Consider the following 25,704-nt stretch of genomic DNA (forward strand, 5'->3'; position numbering starts at 1 on the left):
ATGGCCCTCATTAATGGTGTGAATTCCGACCCAGACAAGACAAAGGCCATGTGACAGATATTTACTCCTGATGATGAACATGCTTCCTCTGCACAACAGATCACCTATCAAAGCTCATTCCATGCTATGCTACAGCAAACCGACTGCACCTTTGCACCGAATTCACCACAGGATATGGAATAGCGCTGAGCACCACAACAGTGTGCTCAACAGACTCCGGCCTGCTTTCGGCCCCTCCAGTGTTACAGTACTTTGGTTGAAAACCTGTGGTGTTGTCAGCAGATGCATCTCTGCACAGGCTTGGAGCAGTGTGCATTCAAAATGGCAAACCAACGGCGTTTGCACCAAGGGCCCTTGCTGACACTGAAACTCACTATGCCCCATATTGCAACAGAACTCCTCATCCTTGTCTTCATTTGTCAGAAATTTCACGACTTCATTTATGACTACCTGGCTACTGTTGAAACTGACCACCAACTGCTCCTCACCATTCTCAAAAATCCCCTCCATACTGTGTCCCACGCTTGCAGTGAATGATGCTCAAGCTCCAACGATGCAACCTTGTGTGATCTATGAGTGTAATAAGGTAGATTCCTGTTCAAGGGCTCACCTGCCCAACGCTGGGCATGTGGACTTCGACTTTATGACAATCCAAGTATTGTCATCACAGAGAGCAGGTGAACTCGAAGCTGCCCTGGCCCTGTGAACAGACTACACTTGCAAGTAACTCCACGACATCATTATGAAGTGCTGGCCTGCAACAGCAAAAAAAACCTCCGCATGAGCTCTGCACTTAGTGAAGACGAGTCAACACTGCAAGATGGACTTGTACTGTGTGACCAGATGTTCATAATCCCTTTTTCTCTGCAGAAATACTGCACCCAGCATCTCCAAGCGACAGTGTCGGGCAAAAAAAAAGCCACTACTAACTGGCTGTCACTGTATAGTGACATAGAGGAGGAGGTCTCCAGATGTGCACCATGCGCTCCAGCCTCGCCAAACTAAAGAATTACTGCACCTTCATGAGATACCAAACCTTCTGTGGTTTCCTCATCACAACAGATGTATTTGACTGGAATGGGAAACCAAATCTGATCTTTGGCTCATTCTTGGGGTGGTTTGAAGTTGATTACCTACTTGACAAGGAGAACACTCCATATGGATAATCCAGATGCTGAACAGACCCTTTGCTATGCGTGGCATTCCATAATGGCAAACAATGCCTGCAGTTTGTGTGCAGGGAGTTCAAAGACTTTGTGCACATGTGCGATTTTGAGCATGTTGTAAGCAGTCCCCGTTATCTACAATCAAATGGCTTGGCAGTGTATTCATCAAAGCACCTCATCAAAAAATGTATTGCTCAACCTGCCAAGGAAAGGTCTGCGCTCTCTAGCAGAGAATGTTCTCCAGCCACACAAGGACTATGATTCCTGTTGCCAAACCCCTGCTACAGCCTAAAGTGGGAACAAATGTGAAGGAAGCTCTTATGAAACAATGGCAAAGAGGAAAGAGCTACTACGACCGCAATGCCTGCAAACTCTGGCCTCTGGGCCAGACTGTTGGAATGCAAACTGTGTAGGGTTCTGATAAACTGGCTGTTGTGCACAACCATGCTCCCTAACCCAACAGCAACATGGTCACCTCAGACGGTGGCATCTGCTTCAGGTATCTGAACCAGACCCGCGAAGTGACACAGAGGCTGACAGAGTTTGGAGTCTGTGCCTCCCTCCTATACCAGCTGAGATCGATGCCCTTCATGCTGCCAATACAACAAACCCTGCAGCTACCATGCCCACTCCCAGCTTGCCTGATGTTATTCACCTCATGAACAATAACCTGGCTGCCTCCCAGGGCATGCCAGCTTGTAGAACCACATCCCCAGGGAGGCTGAGTAGATCGAGCATCAGGTTTAAGCATGATGTGCCTGACAAAATATACATGTATGCCGTTTCTTCCTCCCTGTCCTCTTTAAAGAAAAACATCTTTTATATAAGGTGTGACAAAAGAAGGAACACATTTGGGTTTTGAGCCAGTTTTAGCTCAAGTTTGTGCTCTGTGCATTTAAGTTTTCCATCTTTTTGCTGCCATTTTCAGTGCTATTCTCCTTGAGCAGTCACAGATCGTTTTAACTAAAATAGGGAAGATGTAGAATGTGCATTCGTTTACATATTGGCGAACAACCTATCTATCAGTAGTGATGGGGTCGCGGGGCCAGGGCTGCCGATACAGGATATGGGGCAGCATGATGGTAATTGGTTTGCACTGCTGCCTTACAACGCCAGGGAATGGGGTTCAATTCTGGCTTTGAGTGACTGTGGAGTTTGCACATTCTCTCCGTGCCTGTGTGGGTTTCCTCTGGGTGCTCCAGTTTCCTCCCACACTCCAAAGATGTACGGGTTAGATGGATTATCCATGGTAAATATGTGGGATTACAGGGATAGAGTGGGTGAGAGGGCCTGAGTAAAATATTCTGTCAGAGATTCAGTGCAGACTCGATGGGCTGAATGGCTTCCTTCTGCATTGCAGGGATTCTGTCAAAGCAATGGAGTTTTTCAGTTAATGGACTGTTCAAGCTATCACTCGTGTCCTCATTCCCACACAACTTTACAAAACCTTTTGTTGACTGTTGAAAAACAGTGCTGAGATTTGAGCTCCCACGTAGCATACTTCGGCTCTCGAGAAGTTGCATCTATAGTGGAGGCTGATGTGTGGCTCACCAACTTGTTCTTGTGTGCGCACCCGGGAACATCTAACAGTTCCAGGGTGCAAGGGAGGGATGGTTGTTGCTGATTTTTGTTGACGCAGCCTGAATGTTACCATCACTGCCCACAGTACCTACCATCACCAATATTGTCCCTCCCCATCATAGCCTGAGCTCACCCACACCATCCTAGCCTCTTGAACATGCTTTGCTCTAACTGCCACTTATTAGCCAGTTCAGTGGGTCTTGGTACTCAGCTATTTCTATTGCAAACTTAGTCAATCTGCACTTCTACACTATTTTGCAGACTTCCCAGCAAGTGAACCCCCAGGTAGGTATCCATGATCCTCAGTTTGAGAACCACTGGTGTAGAGTACCAACACTAGCACAAATTAGTTGGTCTGGGCTCTATATTTTACTTTATTTGATAAGGCATACTTTTGTTTCAGTCCCTGTATCATTTCTCCTGGTGTGCAATTGCATTTTTGAAGGTTATTTGCATGTTGTACACACGTTGTTAGCATTCATTCAGTAATCTTTGAATACTAACAAAGTAATTTATTATTTCCTTCTGATGTATATGGAGCAATACCACATTTAAAAAAAAATGTCAACAGTGATTATTACTGGAAACTATTCTAGTTGACTCAAAATTAGTCACAGAATTCCCGTAAAGTTTAAATACATAAGATCCTAGTTAACCCTTGGAGACTTTGGAAGGTTTTCACACAAAATCTCAGAAGCTTGCAATTTGATATTGTCAGGGAATATCAGTCTATAAATAACTAAAATTGGTAATTTACAGAACTTTTTATGGTAAAGCACAGGTAATTTGCAAAGGAAGTTTGATGCTTTGTAAATTAATATTTGCTGGAAAATTGTACATTTGTTATGGCATTTCCATTAATTCTTTTGTAAACTTTTTTAAACTGAATATTATTGTAAGCCTAATAGACATTATGTTGAATTTTTTCTGAAAATGATTGTGATCCACCAATTAGAGTAGCTTTTACTTTCAATAGCATGATTAGTCTGAATTTAATGAGACTGAACCATTCTTGTATGTGCAGGATACAATCTGAGTGGAAAACTTGTACTTAATGAAATGATTGCTTTAAGTATTTTATATATGTAGTACATTACCATCTGTATAATTCGGACTGGTGCCAGTTTCTACAACCTGCAAAAGTAGGAATGTGATTTGATAACTTTATTATGTGGATGTGTATTTTTTAATGCAAGTATGGTGCATACAACTCCCCTCTCTTCCCCCACACTCAAAAAATACAAACTCAACCCAGCAGTATTGATCAGATTGAAGATGAGTTATTTTATGTTCAAAAACAAAATTGTTCACGATCTTAGTTGCTACATAGCAGCTGGGGTAAAATGTTTACAGTTTGGCCTTGTATATAGCGAGACTCAGGTTTTTAAGTTTGAATCACAATGTTGTAATTTTCTGTGAGTGTGTGTGTCTCTGTGAGTGTGTGTGTCTCTGTGAGTGTGTGTGTCTCTGTGAGTGTGTGTGTCTCTGTGAGTGTGTGTGTCTCTGTGAGTGAGTGTGTCTCTGTGTGTGTGTCTCTGAGAGTGTGTGTGTCTCAGTGTGTGTGTCTCTGTGTGTGTGTGTCTCTGTGTGTGTGTGTCTCTGAGAGTGTGTGTGTCTCTGAGAGTGTGTGTGTCTCTGAGAGTGTGTGTGTCTCTGAGAGTGTGTGTGTCTCTGAGAGTGTGTGTGTCTCTGAGAGTGTGTGTGTCTCTGAGAGTGTGTGTGTCTCAGAGTGTGTGTGTCTCTGAGAGTGTGTGTGTCTCTGAGAGTGTGTGTGTCTCTGAGAGTGTGTGTGTCTCTGAGAGTGTGTGTGTCTCTGAGAGTGTGTGTGTCTCTGAGAGTGTGTGTGTCTCTGTGTGTGTGTGTCTCTGTGTGTGTGTGTCTCTGTGTGTGTGTGTCTCTGTGTGTGTGTGTCTCTGTGTGTGTGTGTCTCTGTGTGTGTGTGTGTCTCTGTGTGTGTGTGTGTCTCTGTGTGTGTGTGTCTCTGAGAGTGTGTGTGTCTCTGAGAGTGTGTGTCTCTGAGAGTGTGTGTCTCTGAGAGTGTGTGTGTCTCTGAGAGTGTGTGTCTCTGAGAGTGTGTGTGTCTCTGAGAGTGTGTGTGTCTCTGAGAGTGTGTGTCTCTCTGAGAGTGTGTGTCTCTGAGTGTGTGTGTGTCTCTGAGAGTGTGTGTGTCTCTGAGAGTGTGTGTGTCTCTGAGAGTGTGTGTGTCTCTGAGAGTGTGTGTGTCTCTGAGAGTGTGTGTGTCTCTGAGAGTGTGTGTGTCTCTGAGAGTGTGTGTGTCTCTGAGAGTGTGTGTGTCTCTGAGAGTGTGTGTGTCTCTGAGAGTGTGTGTGTGTCTGAGAGTGTGTGTGTCTCTGAGAGTGTGTGTGTGTCTCTGAGAGTGTGTGTGTGCGTCTCTGAGAGTGTGTGTGTGCGTCTCTGAGAGTGTGTGTGTGCGTCTCTGAGAGTGTGTGTGTGCGTCTCTGAGAGTGTGTGTGTGCGTCTCTGAGAGTGTGTGTGTGCGTCTCTGTGAGTGAGTGTGTGCGTCTCTGAGTGAGTGTGTGCGTCTGTGAGTGAGTGTGTGCGTCTCTGTGAGTGTGTGTGTGCGTCTGAGTGTGTGTGTGTGCGTCTGAGTGTGTGTGTGTGCGTCTGAGTGTGTGTGTGTGCGTCTGAGTGTGTGTGTGTGTGCGTCTGAGTGTGTGTGTGTGTGCGTCTGAGTGTGTGTGTGTGTGCGTCTGAGTGTGTGTGTGTGTGCGTCTGAGTGTGTGTGTGTGTGCGTCTGAGTGTGTGTGTGTGTGTCTGAGTGTGTGTGTGTGTGTGTCTGAGTGTGTGTGTGTGTGTCTGAGTGTGTGTGTGTGTGTGTCTCTGTGAGTGTCTCTGTGTCTGAGTGTGTGCGTCTCTGTGAGTGAGTGTGTGCGTCTCTGTGAGTGTGTGTGTGCGCGTCTCTGTGAGTGAGTGTGTGCGTCTCTGTGAGTGAGTGTGTGCGTCTCTGTGAGTGAGTGTGTGCGTCTCTGTGAGTGAGTGTGTGCGTCTCTGTGAGTGAGTGTGTGCGTCTCTGTGAGTGAGTGTGTGCGTCTCTGTGAGTGAGTGTGTGCGTCTCTGTGAGTGTGTGTGTGCGTCTCTGTGAGTGTGTGTGTGCGTCTGAGTGTGTGTGTGTGCGTCTGAGTGTGTGTGTGTGCGTCTGAGTGTGTGTGTGTGTGCGTCTGAGTGTGTGTGTGTGTGCGTCTGAGTGTGTGTGTGTGTGCGTCTGAGTGTGTGTGTGTGTGCGTCTGAGTGTGTGTGTGTGTGCGTCTGAGTGTGTGTGTGTGTGTCTGAGTGTGTGTGTGTGTGTCTGAGTGTGTGTGTGTGTCTGAGTGTGTGTGTGTGTGTCTGAGTGTGTGTGTGTGTGTGTCTCTGTGAGTGTCTCTGTGTCTGAGTGTGTGTGTCTCTGTGAGTGTCTCTGTGTCTGAGTGTGTGTGTCTCTGTGAGTGTCTCTGTGTCTCTGTGAGTGTGTGTCTCTGTGAGTGTCTCTGTGTCTCTGTGAGTGTGTGTCTCTGTGAGTGTCTCTGTGTCTCTGTGAGTGTGTGTCTCTGTGAGTGTCTCTGTGTCTCTGTGAGTGTGTGTCTATAGCTAGTATTCTTTGCTACTAAGCTAGGTTGCAATGAAAAATAATTGATAGTAAGGAATGTGAATCAAGGCTTGGTCCAGAAAGTGTTATTTGGTGAACAAGATTAAAATCCATTGTTGATGCATGAATTGTCTGGGAACTTGTACTATAACCTCAGTGACTTCAAGGCACTAACTATGATCGGAATTCTGCAGGTATTCCTAATAAGGGATGGGAGGGTGGCACAGTTTATAGTTTTTGGATTCCACCGAGTTGGAATTATAGCATCATTTACTTGAAATATTTAAACCTTCTACTACATATAGCTCAAAACCTAATTTTATAACATTTGGCAACGACATCCATGTTTTAAGTGCAGAATTATTTTGGAAAGCTTATGACGAACTATAAATGTTATCAGAAACCATTAAAATTATCTGTACAATATAAATTGCAGATTCTTGTGTGCATTCATGGGCGGCAGTGGTTAGCACTGCTGCCTCAGTGCGCCAGGGACTTGGGTTCGATTCCAGGCTTGGGTCACTGTCTGAGTGGAGTTTGCACGTTCTCCCTGTGTCTGCATGGGTTTCCTCCGGCTGCTCTGGTTTCCCCCCACAGTCCAAAGAAGTGCGGGTTAGGTTGATTGGCCGTGCTAAATTAACCCTAGCATCAGGGGATTAACAGAGTAAATATGTGTGGTTACGGGGATAGGACTTGGGTGGGATTGTGGTTGGCGCAGACTTGATGGGCTGAATGGCGGCGTCATGCACTGTAAGGATTCTATGATTCAACTTAATATTTTGCATGAATTTATATACTAATGCAGGAATATCAATATTGCACACCAGGAGTTTCCTTTGTCTTGCATAAAGGCTTATCCGTGACGGTTTATTTCTTCAGGCTGGTAGAATGGAAAAACATTAATCTGTTGGAGCACCAGTATGGTATATATGGAATGGTGGGCCATGATTTAGTTATCACTCTTTGTTTCCAAAGTTATGCTATTTGATATGAGGAATTGTTGAACCAAAGCTCTAATGCTTCTGTGCATTTTTAGGGAGGGGTAATGGAGAGAAAATGTTATCTTCCGGCTCCCTCTGAACCATCCAACCGGTAATTCAGTGAAATATTAGTTTACCTGATCTCTCCATCAAGGATACAGAATTCCTGAAAGATACAGTGCAAAGATTAGATGGGGTGCTGTTCATCAGTTGTTTTCCACGTAGGTGTGTGTCTGTGTGCCTCCTTTCTCATAAAAAGAAGCTGGATGAGTACAAGAGGGAGAAATGGATAGAATAATTTAATAAGGTGAGATGAAGTAAGGCAGCAGATGTTTCTGTGAAGTATAAATACCAATAGTAACATGGTTCTGTGCTGCAAAAACTGTTAACCTTCAGAACTTGGCCAAATGGAAAAAGAAATCATCCAATATGTAGTGCTGGGGTTGTGAACTCATTCATGTTCTTGAGAAATATTAAATATCTACACCAAAAGAGTCAATAATATGGTTTCATGTCAGCTCAATCCTTTTATTGTAAATGCGCTATCGTCGTAGGCCCAATTATTCTAACAAATGCATTGCACAGTGTGAAGTGCATTGCGCAACTTCTGAGAAATTCGATGCTGTACTCCACAACTGAGTCATTTACATTTGAGGTCATAACATTCTACTAAAGGGGAAAACAAAGTGGTACTATACATTTTGAATTCCACTACAAATTATGCCAGTTTAGTGAGGTATTAGCTGAGGCAAGTTTATTTCTTTTGCAGTGTGATGTGGAGCATCAGAAATGCCTTATGTGGATCGACAGAATCGCATTTGTGGATTCCTGGACATTGAAGAAAATGAAAGCAGTGGAAAATTTCTACGCCGATACTTTATATTGGACACTAGGGCAGACAGTTTGCTATGGTATATGGATAATCCACAGGTCAGTGTTTTATTTTGCATTGTTAACTCAAGGCTCGACTGTCAACATATTGTGTCACTTGCAGCAGTTCAATATTGGAAATGGTTCTGCACTGGATATTAAAATTCTGAGTAAAATCTAATGTAAATGGCAGATATGGTACTATTCCAGATTGTATATTAATAATGTGTGAGTATGCAGTAACAATTCATTACTGATTCTTGAACCTGAAGATAGCAATTGTTCGGTACCAGAAATAAAGCTATTTATATAAACTCAGCTCAGTCACTCCGTGCGTGCAGATTTGATCAAAATATGTTTTTCATTAATGGTAAAGATCACATTTTACTCGTGCACGATTCATGTTTTGATGAAGCTTGATGCCGTTTTAAAGTTGTATGCTTACGAGGGAGCAGTTAAAAATATAAATTTGCACATAAGGCAATCACTTTGAATACTAAAAAATATTGATTTTTAGTACCTGATTAATTCATGCAAAAACCTATCTTTGTTTTATGTATAATATATATATATTCATGTATAATGAAAACATTACATTGCTTTATTAGATCGTGATTTTAAAAATGGTATGATTTCTCTTCATGCTAGCTTGAAAATGGAAATGCAGATTCACTTTAATAATTTGATTTCTAGTAGATCATACATAAGCAGCTGATTGAAGGAAATCTTGTTAGAAAAGGGTTTGATAATTGGATGCAGCAGATTTCCTTTTAATACCAGGTAAACATATCTGAAAATGCCAGTGCTGCAGCTGCTCTCATTTTTAACTGTTGCATCTTTATTTGCTTAATTTTTAGAATCTGCCATCAGGAGCATCACACGTTGGGGCTCTTAAACTTACATACATTTCTAAGGTAATTACTGGTTTTGATGGAATTTGTTTGTCCTACTGAATAGAAAAATCAAAATGGTTGCGTTTTACAATGCAGAAAGAAAATGAGAAATCAGATACCTGACAGGTAACTCAAGACGTATGTATCAATGAGGTGCTTCAGTGTCAGCAGTGTGTTATATAACTGCAGAGGTACTTCTATGGCTCGGTACACACCCACAGATTTTGAATCTACTTTTGAGATGTAACCAAGCCTTAAAATAAGAAATTGCTTCAGAAATGTTTTCTTTGAAGACAGTGTTGACCAGATTTATGCAGTTAATATGTATAGAAAGAAAATTAGCAGTAACTTTTACCAATTACAAACAAAAAAAGCCATGATATTGTATTAACCTTAACAGCTAAACACCGTTCCAATGAAACAAATCCCATAAACACAACCTTTGCCACAGGTTTAATACATAAAATACAAATGCTCATGTGATGTTGGAACTTAGACCTGTGGTTGAATGCTGCAGTTCTCTTGAGGCACACACAGACAAGCTTGGAGTCAGAACAGCTTCCCAGAACACCAGCGAGAGAGACTCTAGTCAAACCAACTACCAGCAGCAGAATTTCCACTCCAGGAAGGCCGGGAACCTTGCTTCCAGCTAACAGCAGAATTTCCAAAACCAAGGAGAGGGAGAGGAACACTTATTTTCAGCTTGATGTCCCTTCTAAACTAAAACTGCTGCCAGACAAATTAAAAGTGAAACCTTGAATTCACTATTAAAAAACGCTGTCCAAAACATATGACCTGCCACCAGTCTTTCTCCTAACAATGCAAGGTCATAAAAGACCCCAGAGCAAAAATAAACAAAACCCTGTTTAAGCCATTGAAGTATCAATAAAAGGACTCCTAGCAGACAGCCTGGCAATGAGAAAAAGCTGAGGCTGAGAGCTGCAGAGAACATGATTTGGAAAAAAAGCATTTCTTAAAGGTACACTAATGTTGCATACTTATTCTGAGGGCATTTTTTATACACATTTGTTTTCCTGTATTTGATGAGTATTTGACAATGCCTATTTAAAACTAAAAGTAGAACATGTAACATTTCTCTTGTATGTTGACTCACTACTTGTGATCTACTAGGTCAGCGATGCAACAAAGCAAAGACCAAAAGCCGAGTACTGTTTTGGTAAGAACCTTCCAAAACTGATTTTATTTGGTTTAAATGATCGTTAACTGGTGCCACTAATGATTTCATTGTGCTCTAGATTAGGTGTATTTACTGTACTGTATAACATTTATAAAGCACTGAAAGAAACTAAAGTACTAATTTTCATACTTTATCACAGTGTCGAGACATCCCAAGGAATAGGAGTCAAATTACCTTTTAAGCATAGTCAATGTTAAAAGAAAACTTGCACTTTCATAACCACAGGTTGTCCCAAAGCACTTTACAGCCAACAAAATGATTTGACAGTGAAGTCAATGTAGTAATATAGGAAACAGTGCAGCCAACTTGAACACTGCAAGATCTGAGAAACAGCAACGTGACATTGACCAGATTGTGTTGATTGAAAGATAATTATTGCATAGGACCCTGGGAGAGCACCCCGTTTTATTCTTTGATTATAGCGCTTGGAACATTTTATACCCATTTGAGTGATTTAACATTACATCTGAAATACTATTCCTCTGACAATATTCTACTGTACAGGATTATCGGACTGGATTTTGTACTCGTCTCTGACGTAGAACTAGAATTCACAAACCTGACAGAAACAAGAGAGCTATCACTGAGCCACAACTAATATTAGTATGAACCTGTGTCCTCCTGGGCTCTTGCTGTTTAATTATACAAAAGCCCATTATCTGGAATTATTGTTTTCTCATTCTTTTTAATTATACAACCTCCAAGGCTCTTTTTAGAAAAGCCCTATCTTGCAGTCTTTTCTCATAGCTTGATCCCCAGCCTCTAAGGATCAGCAGGATTAGCCTTATGACTCTTCTCTAAACTGCAGCGAGAACTTGCATCTCTCCTTTATTTACCCTCCCCCGCCCGCCCGCCAAATCTCTGTCACCCTGCTAATCCACCTAGCCTATACATCTTTGGACATGAAGGGGCAATTTATCATGGCCAATCCATCTAACCTTCACATCTTTGGACTGTGGAAAGAAGCCAGAGCACTTGGAGGAAACACATACATACATTGGATGGAGTTTACACATTCGCCCCGACAGTCCCCAAGGCTGGAATTGAACTTGGGTCCCTGGTGCTATGAGGCAGTAGTGCTAACTACTGTGCTGCCTGAAAGGATAACTGTTATAGCAGCCACACAGCCAAACTAAGAGAAAGCTGGTAGTGGTGGCGATGGCTTTGGTGGGGGAGGAGGGTGTGAGATTTGCCAGTTTGCCACGAGACTCTTAGACCACTGTTATATTTTGTGGATTTTTGCAGTGTAATTGTTTTGGTTCAGTGCCTAAGACCACTTCAGAGAAAGCTTTTACTTGCCCAGGTAACTAGTAAGTGTGTAGCATGGCCAATGTTCCAACAAAGAGCATTCTTCACTCTGTTTTGGCTTCTTTGTTTATCATGTCCGTGACTTCACCAGACAATGGCTTAAATTAAACTGGCAAACATGGACAGCAGCAAAAACACAATCTCCTTGAGTAAGTAGAACAGAACTTTTGTGACTGTTGCCCTAAACTATAATGTGTACACATCTAAAAAAAATTTTTTCCTCTTGGATTCCTGGAACCTTTCTAGCCTGGCCTGATTCTGAAGGTTTCATATGGGCTCCTTGATTTGGCATGTTGAGACCTACTTTCCAAAAAATGCCTGGGACCAGACCAATAATAGCATCAAATGCAAAGAGCTGCCAATAAAACATACCAATATGTTATGATCTCTGTGGAAACCGATAATTTTTCAAAAGAGATTTGAATTCCCAGTGATTGACTTGTGGTAAAGTTTCAAGACTTTTACTGTAACAAACTAAAATCAGCATCAACTAAATGTTACTTAGTAGACAATAATACTCTAAGCTTCAGAAAATATATCCCTTATTACTTTCTTATTATGACCCACATCCTCATGCCATGTTTATACATTATGCTTCACTGTTGGCAGTTTAATGATCCAAAGTTACTCCCAGCTTCCAATGGGATCACTTCTATTTCACTGAGTCATAAGTCAAAAATAATTTCCTTGTTTTCTGAACATTCCCAGTTCGTGCAGCAAAATCCCAGTTTGATTCCTTCTCCCAATTCACCAATGTCTTTTAATCTCTACAAGTTCCTTCTCTTCAACCAGAGAACAGGTTTCTATCAGCATTCTGTCTGGTAGCTACCAGAGAACCACATTTACTCTGCTGTTTGCAACAGCTGCTGCTTTCTTTTTTTTTTTCTCTCTCTTTTCTCCCCCACTCCTCTCTCTTTCTCTCGGTGTGCAGAATTTTCTTTTAAACAGACTGCCTTTGCATTTGTAAATCTACCCATGGACATGGCACTGCTCTAACCTGGCAGGTGGATTTCAATAGCCCCCTGTCCCCATGGTTTATCACCAGTGGAACTAGCAGGAAGTCATGATCTTTTTTAAACCTTGAGTTTATAAAAAAAACAGTGAAAACATAAGCGTTATATAAAACATTCTTGGTGCAAATTAATCTAATAATGTGTTTGTATTTGAGTTCAGTAGCATAACTCTATTTTGTTAGCCAAAAAAATGAATTCTACACTTATATTAAAATAACCTTGGACATATTTTTCTGAGATTGAACTACAGTACCTATTTGGAACAAACATTTTTCCCCCACAGCCCTTTCAGCCATATGTTACATTTCAATCGTTCAATCGGCTTGTATGCATTGTTCAGAAATCGGAATCTTCTCAAACGGTTCGAACCTTGATTTGCCACGCATTCATTCAGTTTTCTTAATTCCACTCATTGTTCTCGATTATTTTCTTCCTGTCTTAATTTCACAACTTGTAACGGAAACCTGACCAACATAATTGTAATGATGAGGATGTGAGGTGTAATGGAAGGACATTATGGCAGTATATTTGCAGGGACAAAGTGCACTTTAAAAATTAAGTATTAAAATCTTCTCGCTCTGCAAATTATAATGAACATTGGAACTCTGAGAGTTATAAATATAGCTGTAAGCTGCCAGTAAATCAAATACGTAATTCACAAAGTTACAATGGTAAAACATTACAAAGTTATGTTAGTCCTGTGGAAACTCGTAGTAATTTGTACAGTAAGAAACTATGCCGTCTACTTTCTCTGAAGCTGAATTTGCCCATTGGAAATTATGTTAATCCTCACTTCAAAATGGAAAGACATGAAATTTGATCATTATTTTTGATTTAACTCCAACCTTAAAGTTACAAAGCCAATGATCAGAATGGACCAGACAAACCCAAATCCATTCCTTGCTTGCTCCAGAAACCAAATTCAAAATCCAATTGAATCCAATTCATTGTCCCCACAAGAGAGATAAACAAGATCCAAACTGACAAGATAAGGCATTGTACCCCATCTTGGGCTTGATCACTATTTCATAATTTTGGAGCTTGTAGCCATTGAGTGAAACAAAGAAAGACCTTTCTTATCTGTCATTTCTTTCAAGTAGCTGCCACTCTGAAACAAGATGGTGTTATTTTTCCCCTGAAACTACAGAAATGAAATTACTATGAAAATTGGAGAAATTATGTACTGTAATTACCTCAGTTTAAATTTTGCAAATAAGGTGAAACTCTGAGAAATTAGTTACAAAAATTGATAAATGCAATATTTTTGGATGCATTGTGATTTTTGAAATTTAAGAAATATTTTGAGATGAAATTCATGCCCATGGTAATGTAGAATCTTGTGTGCATTATGGTGTGTTATGAGGATTTGAACTGTGCTTGAATAGAATATCTGAGTAAACTAATTCATAAAGGCAGTGTTGGTGTTTAATGAATGGTTTGCATTTTGCTAAACTAAGTTAGAATCATAGAATCCTTACAGTACAGAAAGAGGCCATTTGGCCCATTGCGCCTGCACTGACAACAATCCCACCCTATCCCCATAAACATGCTGGTCCCCCTGACACTAAGGGGCAATTTAGCATGGCCTAACCCGCACATCTTTGGAGTGTGGGAGGAAACCGGAGCACCTGGAGGAAACCCACGCAGACATGGAGAGAAAGTGCAAACTCCAGGCAGCCAGTGACCCAAGCCGGGAATCGAACCTGAGTCCCTAGCGCTGTGAAGCAGCAGTGCTAACCACTGCCACCGTGCCGCCCTAGTTTTCGCAGTATTATTCTGATAGTAAAAGGCTTTCAGATTTTCCACTTAATCTTCGTTTTGGGTCAAGTCATTGCTAACTTGCTCCCATGCCAGCAATGGTGGTGATGCTCTGCAACTGATGGCTGTAATGTGCAAGAGTAGCTCTTGAATATGTTTACCTTGTCTCACAACCGTTCTGATGATTGGAGCTCAGGCATGTTTGGAGGATCACAAAAACAAGCAAGTACTGTGCTACTCAGATCCAATGTGTCAGTGTAGCAGCATGATTTGTACATGAGATTTATATCTACATCCTAATTAAGTGTATGTGGATATAAGCTGTGAGGAATTACGTGGTGGAAGACGATACGCATTGGGGTGTGTGGAAATGTTTGAGGACTGGGGTTGATAGTGGGTAGAGGAGGGGAAATTATTAGCTCTCACGAGGCCCATGGTTGCATTGAGCAGTGGTGATTCATAGATGTAGCAGACTCTAAAAATTGTGCGAGTGTCATGTTTTGCGAGCGGTTATGGAAGTTCAATTAGATAGTTTGGTCTGTAATAATGATTAACTCCTGATTGGGAATGTTCAGTTCTTAAAATGGTCAGAATTTTTTATTTTCTCTTGGTGGGATTATTGAAATATACTGCTTTCCAATGTGTATGCCAAGTGCCATGCAATGAATCTAGGATGAACTATATTTCCCTGTAATTATGTTTTTTATAATCTTTGCATCAAGAAATTTCCCAACATCCAACTGGATGCCAAATTAACAATTGCCAAGACAGCGACAGTCTCTGATGTCAATTTGAAATTTTTCTACTCCATCATTGCTAACCACTCCATTTACAGAGTTGTCAGGAAAGTTACAGTTTATGATCTCTATTGGTTTGTTTTCAACAGTTTGGAGGGCTATATGTAGAAAGGTGCATCAAGGTCAAAAATTGCCAGGGAATCACTGAGCATTTCTAATAACTGTTTGTGACTGCATATGCATTATTTGTGTTTGCATGGTACTTTACATGGAAAGTCTTGGATTCAGTGATTCCATATGAATCATTCTGTTTGTAATTTTAACTGGTGTCAGAACATAAAGTTGTAAGCAGGTGGATTTCATATGCATTTGAGTTTTTTTTGATAAAATTAAATGTATGTATAGAAATGGCAGATGATGCACGATGGTGCCTATAAACTTATAAACAATGCACAGAAAGAAGCTTGACAAAAACACACATTTAACACAAATCCTCAGATAGCAAGCAGGAATCGGGCTGCAACACATGATGTTCTTTCCCACTCGTTTCCTGGTTCCAGGAAGTATAAGGCCACATTTTCTCTCCATAACCAAGTTGAGATCTGTTAGCTCAGCAAAGACCAGAGATGAAACATGCATGGGTCCTTCTTGTATTTTATTCCTCAACATATCACATGTTGCGTTGACTTATCTCAGTCATTGAGGGAACCACAATGATGGGCTCTGAACAGCAACAACTTGTATTTAAATAGCACCTTAAATGTTTAAAAAATATCATGACGCCTCACAAGCATTACAAAGTTTGACACTGAACTACATAAAGGAAGATGTGTGATGGGCTATTAGGGATAATAGTCTGAAAACTTGATCAAAGAGGTCGGTTTTAAGAAACATCTTGAAGGATGAACATAAAAGTATATAAAATAGGAGCTTGCTGCACATTCAGCCCTCAAGCTTCGAGGTAAAAAGCATGGATTAAAGTCCTAGCAGTAAGTGAATTGAGGCAGGAGCAGAGTTAGATAATATTATGAGGTTGTTAGTGATGGTGTGGATATATGGTTGTAAATTTATCTTGGAGCTCAGGATTGTGAATAGCCTGATTCGGCCTTGAATGTTTGTCAAGGAGAGGAATGGAGTCAGAAAATAGGGCATGAAGTTTGTAGCAGTAAAATGGTATCCAGCAAGATCATCTAAAATGTTCTGTTCAGAATTTACCCTGATTTCTTAATTATGTAATGGAGATACTTACAATGATTGCATAAGCGAATGGCCCATTTAGTAATATCAATCTCTGAATTGTGTCAAACCTAGTCGCCTAAAGCAGATATTTTCTTGAGCAACATTTTTTGAACACACTATAGTCATGTTAGACATTACTCTCCTAGACAAGAAAAACTGTTGTACTTTTTAAAAACAAATGCATTTGGTCAGTGGCTGATGTGTTTTATTCATGGGCCTAAAATCATGATTCTGACCTGTCTTAACAGTTATCAATGCAGGAATGAGGAAGTACTTTCTGCAAGCAAATGATCAGCAGGACTTGGTTGAGTGGGTGAATATACTGAACAAAGCTACCAAGATCACAGTAAGTAAAGTTCATTTAGGTGTCGCTGTAATGCAGCCATTAAGTGCGGAACAAATATAAAATGGTGTTGACATATTCTATTTTAACTTGAGTTCCTTTCTTTCATTGGAAATTACTTTAAATTCCAATGTACCAATCATGTTCAGAATATATTTTATAAAAATGTACTCTTTATTTGTCCTTGCTATCGTTTTTTTCGTCTGTAACAACAAAATAATTACTGCATACATGAAACATTAAATTTGGCATAATGTGACAGCACCATGGCATGCAATTTAAGTACTAACTAGATGATTCATTTGTTTAAACATGTCCTTTGCAGCTTCAGCAATATTCACGTGAAGGTGAGGTAATAGTTTAAAAAAACAAATTTGCGATGGAAGGAAAGTAATTATTTTTGGTTGTGTGAGACATAAATATAATTATTAACTGGCATGCATTGTAGTATTTTTGGACGTACAGTAAAACCACTTTTGAAGATGGTTTTGCCACGCTGATCTATAAATTTAGGTCATTGGAAGCTTGAAGGCCTGCCAAAATCTGGGAATGGAAAGAACCTTACTGAGTGCTATTCTGAAATTAGGGCACCTTATTCAGGAGAGTAGCAAAAAATCTTTCTTTGTGTCAGACGATATTAACTTGATGCACGTACAGGATGATGAAATGAGAAAATGCTTCTTGTCCAAATTAGCAAGCTAAAAATTCACAAAATGACTCACTAAAAATTAACAAAACAACTCAATGAAAATAATTGTATTTTGAAGAAATGGTTTTATAAGTCATGAAAATTCAAGGCATTTAAAGAGCAAGTAATGTCTAGGAAAAGTAATTTTATTTTAAAGAAATTCAGCTACATCTGGGGGGGTGGGGGAGAAAAACTATTAACAGAAGTTTGTCAGTTTTTTAATGAAAGCAATGCCAATTTTATCCCGGAGTTGCAAAACCTTCAGTCAGAACTTGTTCCCAGCTAGATCATTCTGATGATGTCAATTATGTTGCTCCTCAGAAATCTAAATTGAACAAATTTCAGTTTTTGCAAATAATCCTGAATCGTCAGATGCACAACATTTTGGCTTTCCAGTTTAATTCCTATCTTTGGAATTTCGCAAAGGTTGTGGGCAGGTTAGAACATTATTGTTTCACTACTTGGTTTGAATCCTGCCAAGTGTTGGAGTGAAAGTGATAATTCTCATATTTCACCATGATGCTGTACAGCTTATGCATTGGCTGATATCCTTTTCGTATAATTGAACATTTCAAATCAATTAACTGTAGTGCAAGTAGATTTTGAGTCCTGCTTTGTTTCTCCATGTTTTCAATAACTCTCAATTCAAGTTAAACTAGTTTAAATGGATAATTAGAACTTAGAACTTAAAGCTTTGTGGGCATTGAGTAAAATTATCCTCATCAGTATTATAAAGCTTGACAATTTGTTCCAGGGATCTATTTTACAGAGATAGCAACGTTTGCACTAAACTTTTCTGCCTTTATATGAAATTTTGAATGACATGAGTTTGATTAGTAAATTTATGGCAATTTTGCCAATGTTGCATCAATAAATGTTGGAAATAACAAATCCAAAATAATTTACCATAAAACTGACCTGAATTTATGCCAAGCATGGGAAAAATGAGAGGTTTGCTGCCTCAGTTTAAAAAAACAACACCCACACATTGAATTTCAGAATTAGTTGAATGTAATACATTCGATTTAATATCCCTGAAGTTGTTGACTTGCATCGTCTCATTCCCCATTTGTTCAACAGTAGGGACAGATCATAACCATCAGTTTCCAACATTCGTCATGAGTAACCTAGCTGAGAAGGAGACCTGACTTGAGGGTTTCCAACTCTGGGTAAAAGTGATTTTAACTTTTTTCTTTGTCTTTGCTAAATGGTCAGGATTTTTAATGTTCCATGTTAACAAGTTTTAGCTAATGATCTTGATTTTATCTTTTTGAGATGAAATGTTTGACAATTTAACTTTTAGAGGGGAGACTTGACTTTCTAATTTACTAGTTTCAACTGTGAATATTACTGTTGTAGATTCTCAAGTTATGAAGATTTATGGTTTGTAATGTGTTTTGCTTTGCATTGATTCTGAAACCCCTGATCCAAATCCTCACGATTCCTATTCAAATTCTTTGGGGATTCACAATGCAGGCACAGTGAACAATTCACAAATGAATGTGTAGGTAGGCATCCAGGGACTCGATTACACTTTTGTATCATCATTGATATGGAGCATCATAAGTTTACAGAAAATCACAGTGCCACTCTTAACAAGTAATGCTCTTTTGAAAATGAAGGCTTCTGTTATATTATTTCTTGTTAATTAATTGCTAATGTTAGAATCTGGTGAGAATGCTTGCGTTTATTTTGAATTAAATTACCAACTTGCTTCCTGAATTATACTGCCACATTTGCATTGAAATTCACCCAAAGCATGATACAAAGTGGGAGCCAAATACTGGAAACCTAATAACTAAAAACAAAAAGACTGGGACCTAAGGAGAAAAAGAAGTGAGCCACTTGCTATAGGCTTAAAACTTTTTGTCAGGACTGGAAAATATTATTGATATTTTGCCAAACAGCAAGTGATAGACAGGGCTAAGTGACCCTACAACCAACGGATCAGCTCTGAACCCTGCAGTACTGCCACTTGCAGTTGTGAATGGTGGTGGACAATTAAACAACTCACTAGAGGAGGAGGCTCCACAAATATCTCCATCCTCAATGATGGAGGAGCCCTGCACATCTATGCAAAAGATAAGGCTGAAGCATTTGCAGCAATCTCCAGCCAGAAGTGCCAAGTGGATTATTCATCTCTGCCTCCTCCAGTGGTCCCCAGTATCTCAGATGCCGTTCTCCAGCCAATTCGATTCACTCCACGTGAAATCAAGAAACGTTTGGAGGTACTGGATACTGCAAAGGCAATGGGTCCTGATAATATTCTGGCAATAGTACTGAAGGCTTGTGCTCCAGAACTTGCCGCTCCCCTAGCCAAGCTCTTCCAGTACATTACAACACTGGCATCTACCCGACAATGTGGAAAATTGCCCAGGAATGTCCTGTACACAAAAAGCAGGACAAATCCAACCTGGCCAGTCTACTCTCGATCATCAGTAAAGTGATGGAAAGGGTCATCAACAATGCTACAAAGCAGCACCTGCTCAGCAATAACTTGCTCAGTGACGCCCAGTTCGGGCTTCGCCAGGGTCACTCAGCTCCCTGACCTCATTACAGTCTTGGTTCAAATGTTGACAAAAAAGCTGAATTCCAGAAGTGATGTGAGGGTGACGGTCCTTGACATCAAGGCTGCATTCAATCGAGTATGGCATCAAGGAGTCCTAGCAAAACGGGAATCGATGGGCATCAGGGGGCAAACTCTCCACTGGTTGGAGTCATATCTGGCACATAGGAAGATAGTTGTGGTTGTGGAGGGTCAGTCATCTCAGCTCCAGGACATCACTGCAGGAGTCCCTCAAGGTAGCTTCCTAGGCCCTACTATCTTCAGCTGCTTCATCAATGACCTTCCCTCCATCATAACGTCAGAAGTGGGGATATTTGCCAATGATTGCACAATGTTCAGCACCATTCATGACTACTCAGATACTGAAGCAGTCCATGTTCAAATGCAACAAGATCTGGACAATATCCGGGCTTGGGCTGACGAGTAACATTCGCGTCACACATGCCAGGCAGTGACCATCACCATTAAAAGACCACCCCATGACATTCAATGTTGTTACCATCACTGAATTCCCTACTGTCAACATCCATGGGGTTACATTTGACCAGAAACTCAACTGGACTCGCCACATAAACACTGGCTACAAAAGCAGGTCAGAGGCTAAGAATACTGCGGCGAGTAACTCCCCTCCTGACTCCCCAAAGCCTGTCCACCATCAGGAGTGTGATGGAATACTCCCCACTTGCCTGGGTGGGTGCAGCTCCAACAACACTCGAAGCTTGACACCATCCAGGACAAAGCAGCATGCTTGATTGGCACCACATCCACAAACATCCGCTTCCTCCACCACCAACGCTCAGTAGCAGCAGTGTGTACTACCTACATGATGCATTGCAGCAGTTCACCAAAGATGCTTAGACAGCGCTTTCCAAACCCACGACCATTTCCATCTAGAAGGACAACGGCACCAGATACACGGGAACACCACCACCTGCAAGTTCCCCTCCAAGCCATTCACTATCCTGACTTGGAAATATATTGCTGTTCCTTCGCAGTCGCTGGGACAAAATCCTGGAATTTCCTCCTTATGGCATTGTGGGTCAACCCACAGCGATTCAAGAAGGCAGCTCACCACCACCTTCTCAAAGGCAAATCGGGATGGGCAATAAATGCTGGCCAGCCAGCAACACCCATGTCCCAGAAATTAATTAAAATGAACATAATTTAAAAATGAACAGAGCAGGATTTTGGTGGCGGTGGTGAACTTCAGCTACCCAAAGTTCTGCTACCTCTATTTTACAGTAAGAAGTTTAACAACACCAGGTTAAAGTCCAACAGATTTATTTGGTAGCAAAAGCCACACAAGTTTTCGGAGCTCCAAGCCCCTTCTTCAGGTGAGACTATCACTTCAGGTGTGGACTCACCTGAAGAAGGGGCTTGGAGCTCCGAAAGCTTGTGTGGCTTTTGCTACCAAATAAACCTGTTGGACTTTAACCTGGTGTTGTTAAACTTCTTACTGTGTTTACCCCAGCCCAACGTCGACATCTCCACATCATGACCTCTATTTTATCCATTACCAGTTTCTGCTCACATTCCACCCCTGAAATTGCTGGTGCACAATTGACTCATGATTCCTCAGTTACTCAAAGCAGACATGAAACCTCTTTCAGACGTTTTAACTAGTAATGTCCTTGCATTCTTTACTTATCTAGGAAGAGAAGCAGTAAACATTAAAAAATGCAAGTTTGAAATTCCCATTCTCTTGAATTTAAAATTCTCATTCTCATATTTAATTCATTTCATGGGTTCACACTACAATATCTCTGCAACCTCAAGCGTTGCAACTGCCCTCAAACTCTTTATTGACTGTGGCCTTTCATGCAGTGCACCTTTCATCCCACCATTGGCAATTGGTAATAATCCAGACAAATTGTGTTCAAATATCACTATGGAAGTTCGAGAATTTAAATTCGTTTTTAAGGCCTCAAAAATCTGTAAAAATGGCCATGAATTTGTTGGATTGTTGTTTTAAAAGCCAACTGGTTTAGTAATATCCTTCAGCAATGGAATTCTGAAGCTTCTCCCTTGTCTCACATATTTGTGACTCAAGACCGACAGCAATGTGGTTCATTCTTAACTATCTTCTGGAGTGGCTAGAATGGAGTATTATTTGAGCTTTTGTGATATGTTTCTGCTGTGAATAAAATATTGCTTTCATAATGAACTGCAAGCATGTTGCAGAGCACCAGTGTTGACGCCCTATTTTCTTTAGTATTGGGATTGGTAATGCAATGTTGAAAATTGATCTTTTATGAATATGGTCTCAATAAATTTCATGTTGAAAAACATTCTGAAAGATGTTTATACGCTGTTTACTTCTGTTAACATTATTTATTATTACCTGCACAACATTCAGTGACCAGTAAGGGGTCACATAATTATCTGAAAATATCTGGATTAATTATTGTGCAAAGGTTTCATCTTAAAGAAAAAAAGCATGTTAATGGAACTGGTCTTGGATAATCTTGCTGTTAAACTCTTCAGTGCTAGCTAAGAAAATACTACTATGTGACTCATGCGATGTACATGTTACTAGTTGTATTGCTATCATCACTATTTCTTTTCAAACAGGTACCAAAACCATCAGATGTTCAACTGAACACAGATAACCAAAATTGTCTTATGGAGGGGTCATGTGGAAGGAAGCCAGGGCCATACAAGACAGAAATTATTGGTGGTGTTCCAATTATTACACAGACGAATCAGGTGAAAAACAAAATGATATATTAACATACCTGGCAAATTGTGATGGTAGTGAAGCAAAATATATTTGTGCATCATACAGCTGGCTTAAAGATCAATCTTCATTTTTGGGGAAGTGAGCGTGATCATTTAACTGAAGTTGAGGGATATTGCCGAGTGCCAGTAAAGCATGACCCTTGTACTGCATCAAGATTCTGCTCAGTATTTTTTGTTTTCAACCACTGCACCCCTACTCCTCACAGTCCTCTCTTGAATGTATGAAACTGTAACCAACAGGCTCGTCATGTTGAAGTATTCATAAGTAATCAATCATCACACTTGAACGTCCAGGCATCCGCTCGCTGAATGCAGTTGACACTGGGGTCTGACTTTCTGCAACCTATTTCCAAAACATGGGCATGGAAGCTAATTGCAGTGCTCCTCCAGAGAAACTGCCAATTTATCTAGGATTGCACCTGGGGCCCATGTGGATTGTATAACTTACAGCAACTCCCTGATGCACTTGCCATCAGAGTTGTTTCTTAATTATCACTTCTGAAGTACAGGATAACAAAATTGAATTCTGTTGCCCAAATTTAGCAGAAGGTTATTATTGTTTGGTGGACAATCTCTGTGGCATGGATTTCCCCTACTGAAACATATCATATTCTTAAAGAACTTGACAGGGTGGATGCTGGCAGAATGTTTCTCTGACTGATGAGTCTAGAATTGAGAGTCACAGCTTTAGAACAAGGAGTTAGCCACTTGGGACTAGGATGAGAAACTTTTCACTGGGTTGTGGATGCTCAGCCATTGAGTATATTTACGAGAGTGATATTAGCAACTGAGAGATTGTGTGGGCCGTGGAGTTGAGGTCGAGGATTGGCCTGATCTTATTGAATGATGCAACAGGTTCAAAGGGCCGAATGGCCTTACTCTTACCCCTATTCTCTGGTTGGAACATTTATTTCTGGCAGATCAACAAAAGCACCATATCTCCATGTGCCATTTATGTGTAACAAATCCTCTTGAAACTTAATCATGAGACAGCTTGCAGATTTTAAGAAGTCTTCTTTCATTCTGAGTGAAGCTAGTAAGATGACATTCATTGCCAGTTTCCGTTGTCTCGAGCATTGTATTCGTGGGTTAAGATTTTCCCCCCTTCTACTTTTTAGTGTTTTTACTGCCTGCCTCGTCTGATATTTGAATAGCCAGTTCCTAACCCTTCCCACAGGCAACTAGAAATGTCTCTGGCAGCTAAATGCTGTGGCTGTGTTAGGACCATTTGAGCATGATAATCCCCCCTCTCTTTGCTGGGGAATGCTGCTGTCTATTGTGATTTCTGAATTAATCTTAATAGATCTGCAAACTGAAGAATCTGTTATATTTTTAGTGATAGGATTTAAGTAACAATTCAGTATTTTATGTATACTATGGATAAAAGTGATCTATGCCCATCTGAGTTTGATTTGTTATGCATTATATGTAACTTACTGTAGGTGTTAAAATAGTAATTACATTTGAGGGTGGATCTGTTTTTGCACTTGGATTTATGTTTACTGTATCATTCAAAAGTTTTCAGAAGTGGTTTTGCCTCAAACCTTTCCATATTTGTAGCTTGGAAACATATGGAACTAATTCCTATTACCACAGTTATGTCAATGTTATTGATGTGAACCTGAAGGTTCATTCTGAATTTTTTTCAAAAATAAATTTTTGCAATCACAATTATGTTGTTCCCCACAATTAAAATATTTCTATCCATGATGCGAATTTACAGAAATAAACATGTATAATTATGTAAATAGTTCTGGTCAGACCAGTCTTGGAGTCTAGACTCGTAATTTATTCAAGCCATTCTAGTCTGGAAGTTTCTTTTCAAATACTGATCAAATATTCTAAACTGTTAAGTCTATCAAATGTTATATGCAAATATTACTGATCAGCTGTCTTGTATTTTGAATGGCTCTACCTGAAGTTTTGATGATAGAATGGATTTTAGTGCACGGTGGCACAGTGGTTAGCACTGCTGCCTCACAGCGCCAGTGACCCGGGTTCGATTCCCGGCTTGGGTCACTGTCTGTGTGGAGCTTGCACGTTCTCCCCGTGTCTGTATGGGTTTCCTCTGGGTGCTCTGGTTTCTCCCACAGTCTGAAAGACGTGCTGGTTAGGTGCATTGACCTAAACAGGCGCCGGAGTGTGGCGATTAGGGGAATTTTCACAGTAACTTCATTGCGGTGTTAATGTGAGCCTTAATTGTGACAAATAATAAATAAAATAATTCTGATTTATTTTGCCTTTAATGACTTTATATTATTGTTTAACAGGAGGGGATGGAATATCTTGAAGGAATTGAGAAAAGTAATTTGAAACGTTCCCAAAGTCAGTTAGCATATTTTATTGGCAAACCTACACCTGATCACGCAGTCATTAAAAGTGGTTACTGTGTTAAACAAGGAGCAGTGGTGAGTAACCTGCGTCTGGGAAAGTGCTAACCATATTGGAAACTTTCCAATATTGTTTAGTTTGCATAACGTTGTATAGAAATATTTACTTATCAAGCACAATCCGTTTTCTCTCTCTCTCTTTCCTCTCTCTCTCTCTCTCTTCCCCCCCCCCCCCCCCCCCCCCCCGAGACTTTTTTACTCCTTTGATAAACATTCTTCATTTGAAAGGGTAAAACATGTACATGTACTAACCTAGCCGCCTCCTTTGTTGATAGTTATATAGCTGAGACTTGTCAGTGCTTGTGAGTAGACCACTTACACTCATATGGAGCATCCTGTTTCCTCATTAAAATCTCAGATTAGGAATAGCATAGCAGAAGTATACCATGCATCAATAGGATGTCATGATGTGGAGATGCTTAACCTGGTGTTGTTAAAACTCTTAATGTCAATAGGATGTGCCGTGTCAACCTAAGGGTTCCACAAATTAACAGTCCTAGTCTTTCTAAATGAAGTTTTGACTTAATTGAATTTATATTTACCCTTATCTCTCTTAGCCTTCCAGCTATGTAGAACTTCAGCAACAAGAGGAACAACATTTTAATTGTAACTACTGGACATACTCAGGTTTGGCAGCATCTGTGGAGAGCGA

At 40.4% G+C, this 25,704-nt stretch overlaps 1 protein-coding gene across 7 annotated transcripts in view; it reads left to right on the forward strand.

Annotated features, from left to right (window-relative positions):
- plekha1b (pleckstrin homology domain containing, family A (phosphoinositide binding specific) member 1b) overlaps nt 1–25,704 on the forward strand; it is a 70,694-nt gene that overhangs the window by 23,346 nt on the left and 21,644 nt on the right. For all 7 annotated transcript variants that reach the window (XM_078223344.1, XM_078223350.1, XM_078223348.1 and 4 more), the window contains exons 2-7: nt 8,080–8,240; nt 9,038–9,094; nt 10,205–10,250; nt 16,575–16,672; nt 22,495–22,629; nt 24,933–25,070. In XM_078223344.1, the coding sequence (XP_078079470.1) occupies nt 8,100–8,240; nt 9,038–9,094; nt 10,205–10,250; nt 16,575–16,672; nt 22,495–22,629; nt 24,933–25,070 (615 nt within the window). In that variant the 5' untranslated portion in view covers nt 8,080–8,099. The remainder of the gene's footprint in view (nt 1–8,079; nt 8,241–9,037; nt 9,095–10,204; nt 10,251–16,574; nt 16,673–22,494; nt 22,630–24,932; nt 25,071–25,704) is intronic.

The sequence above is a fragment of the Mustelus asterias genome, chromosome 11 (assembly GCF_964213995.1).
Source record: "Mustelus asterias chromosome 11, sMusAst1.hap1.1, whole genome shotgun sequence".
NCBI classification, from domain to species: Eukaryota; Metazoa; Chordata; class Chondrichthyes; order Carcharhiniformes; family Triakidae; genus Mustelus; species Mustelus asterias.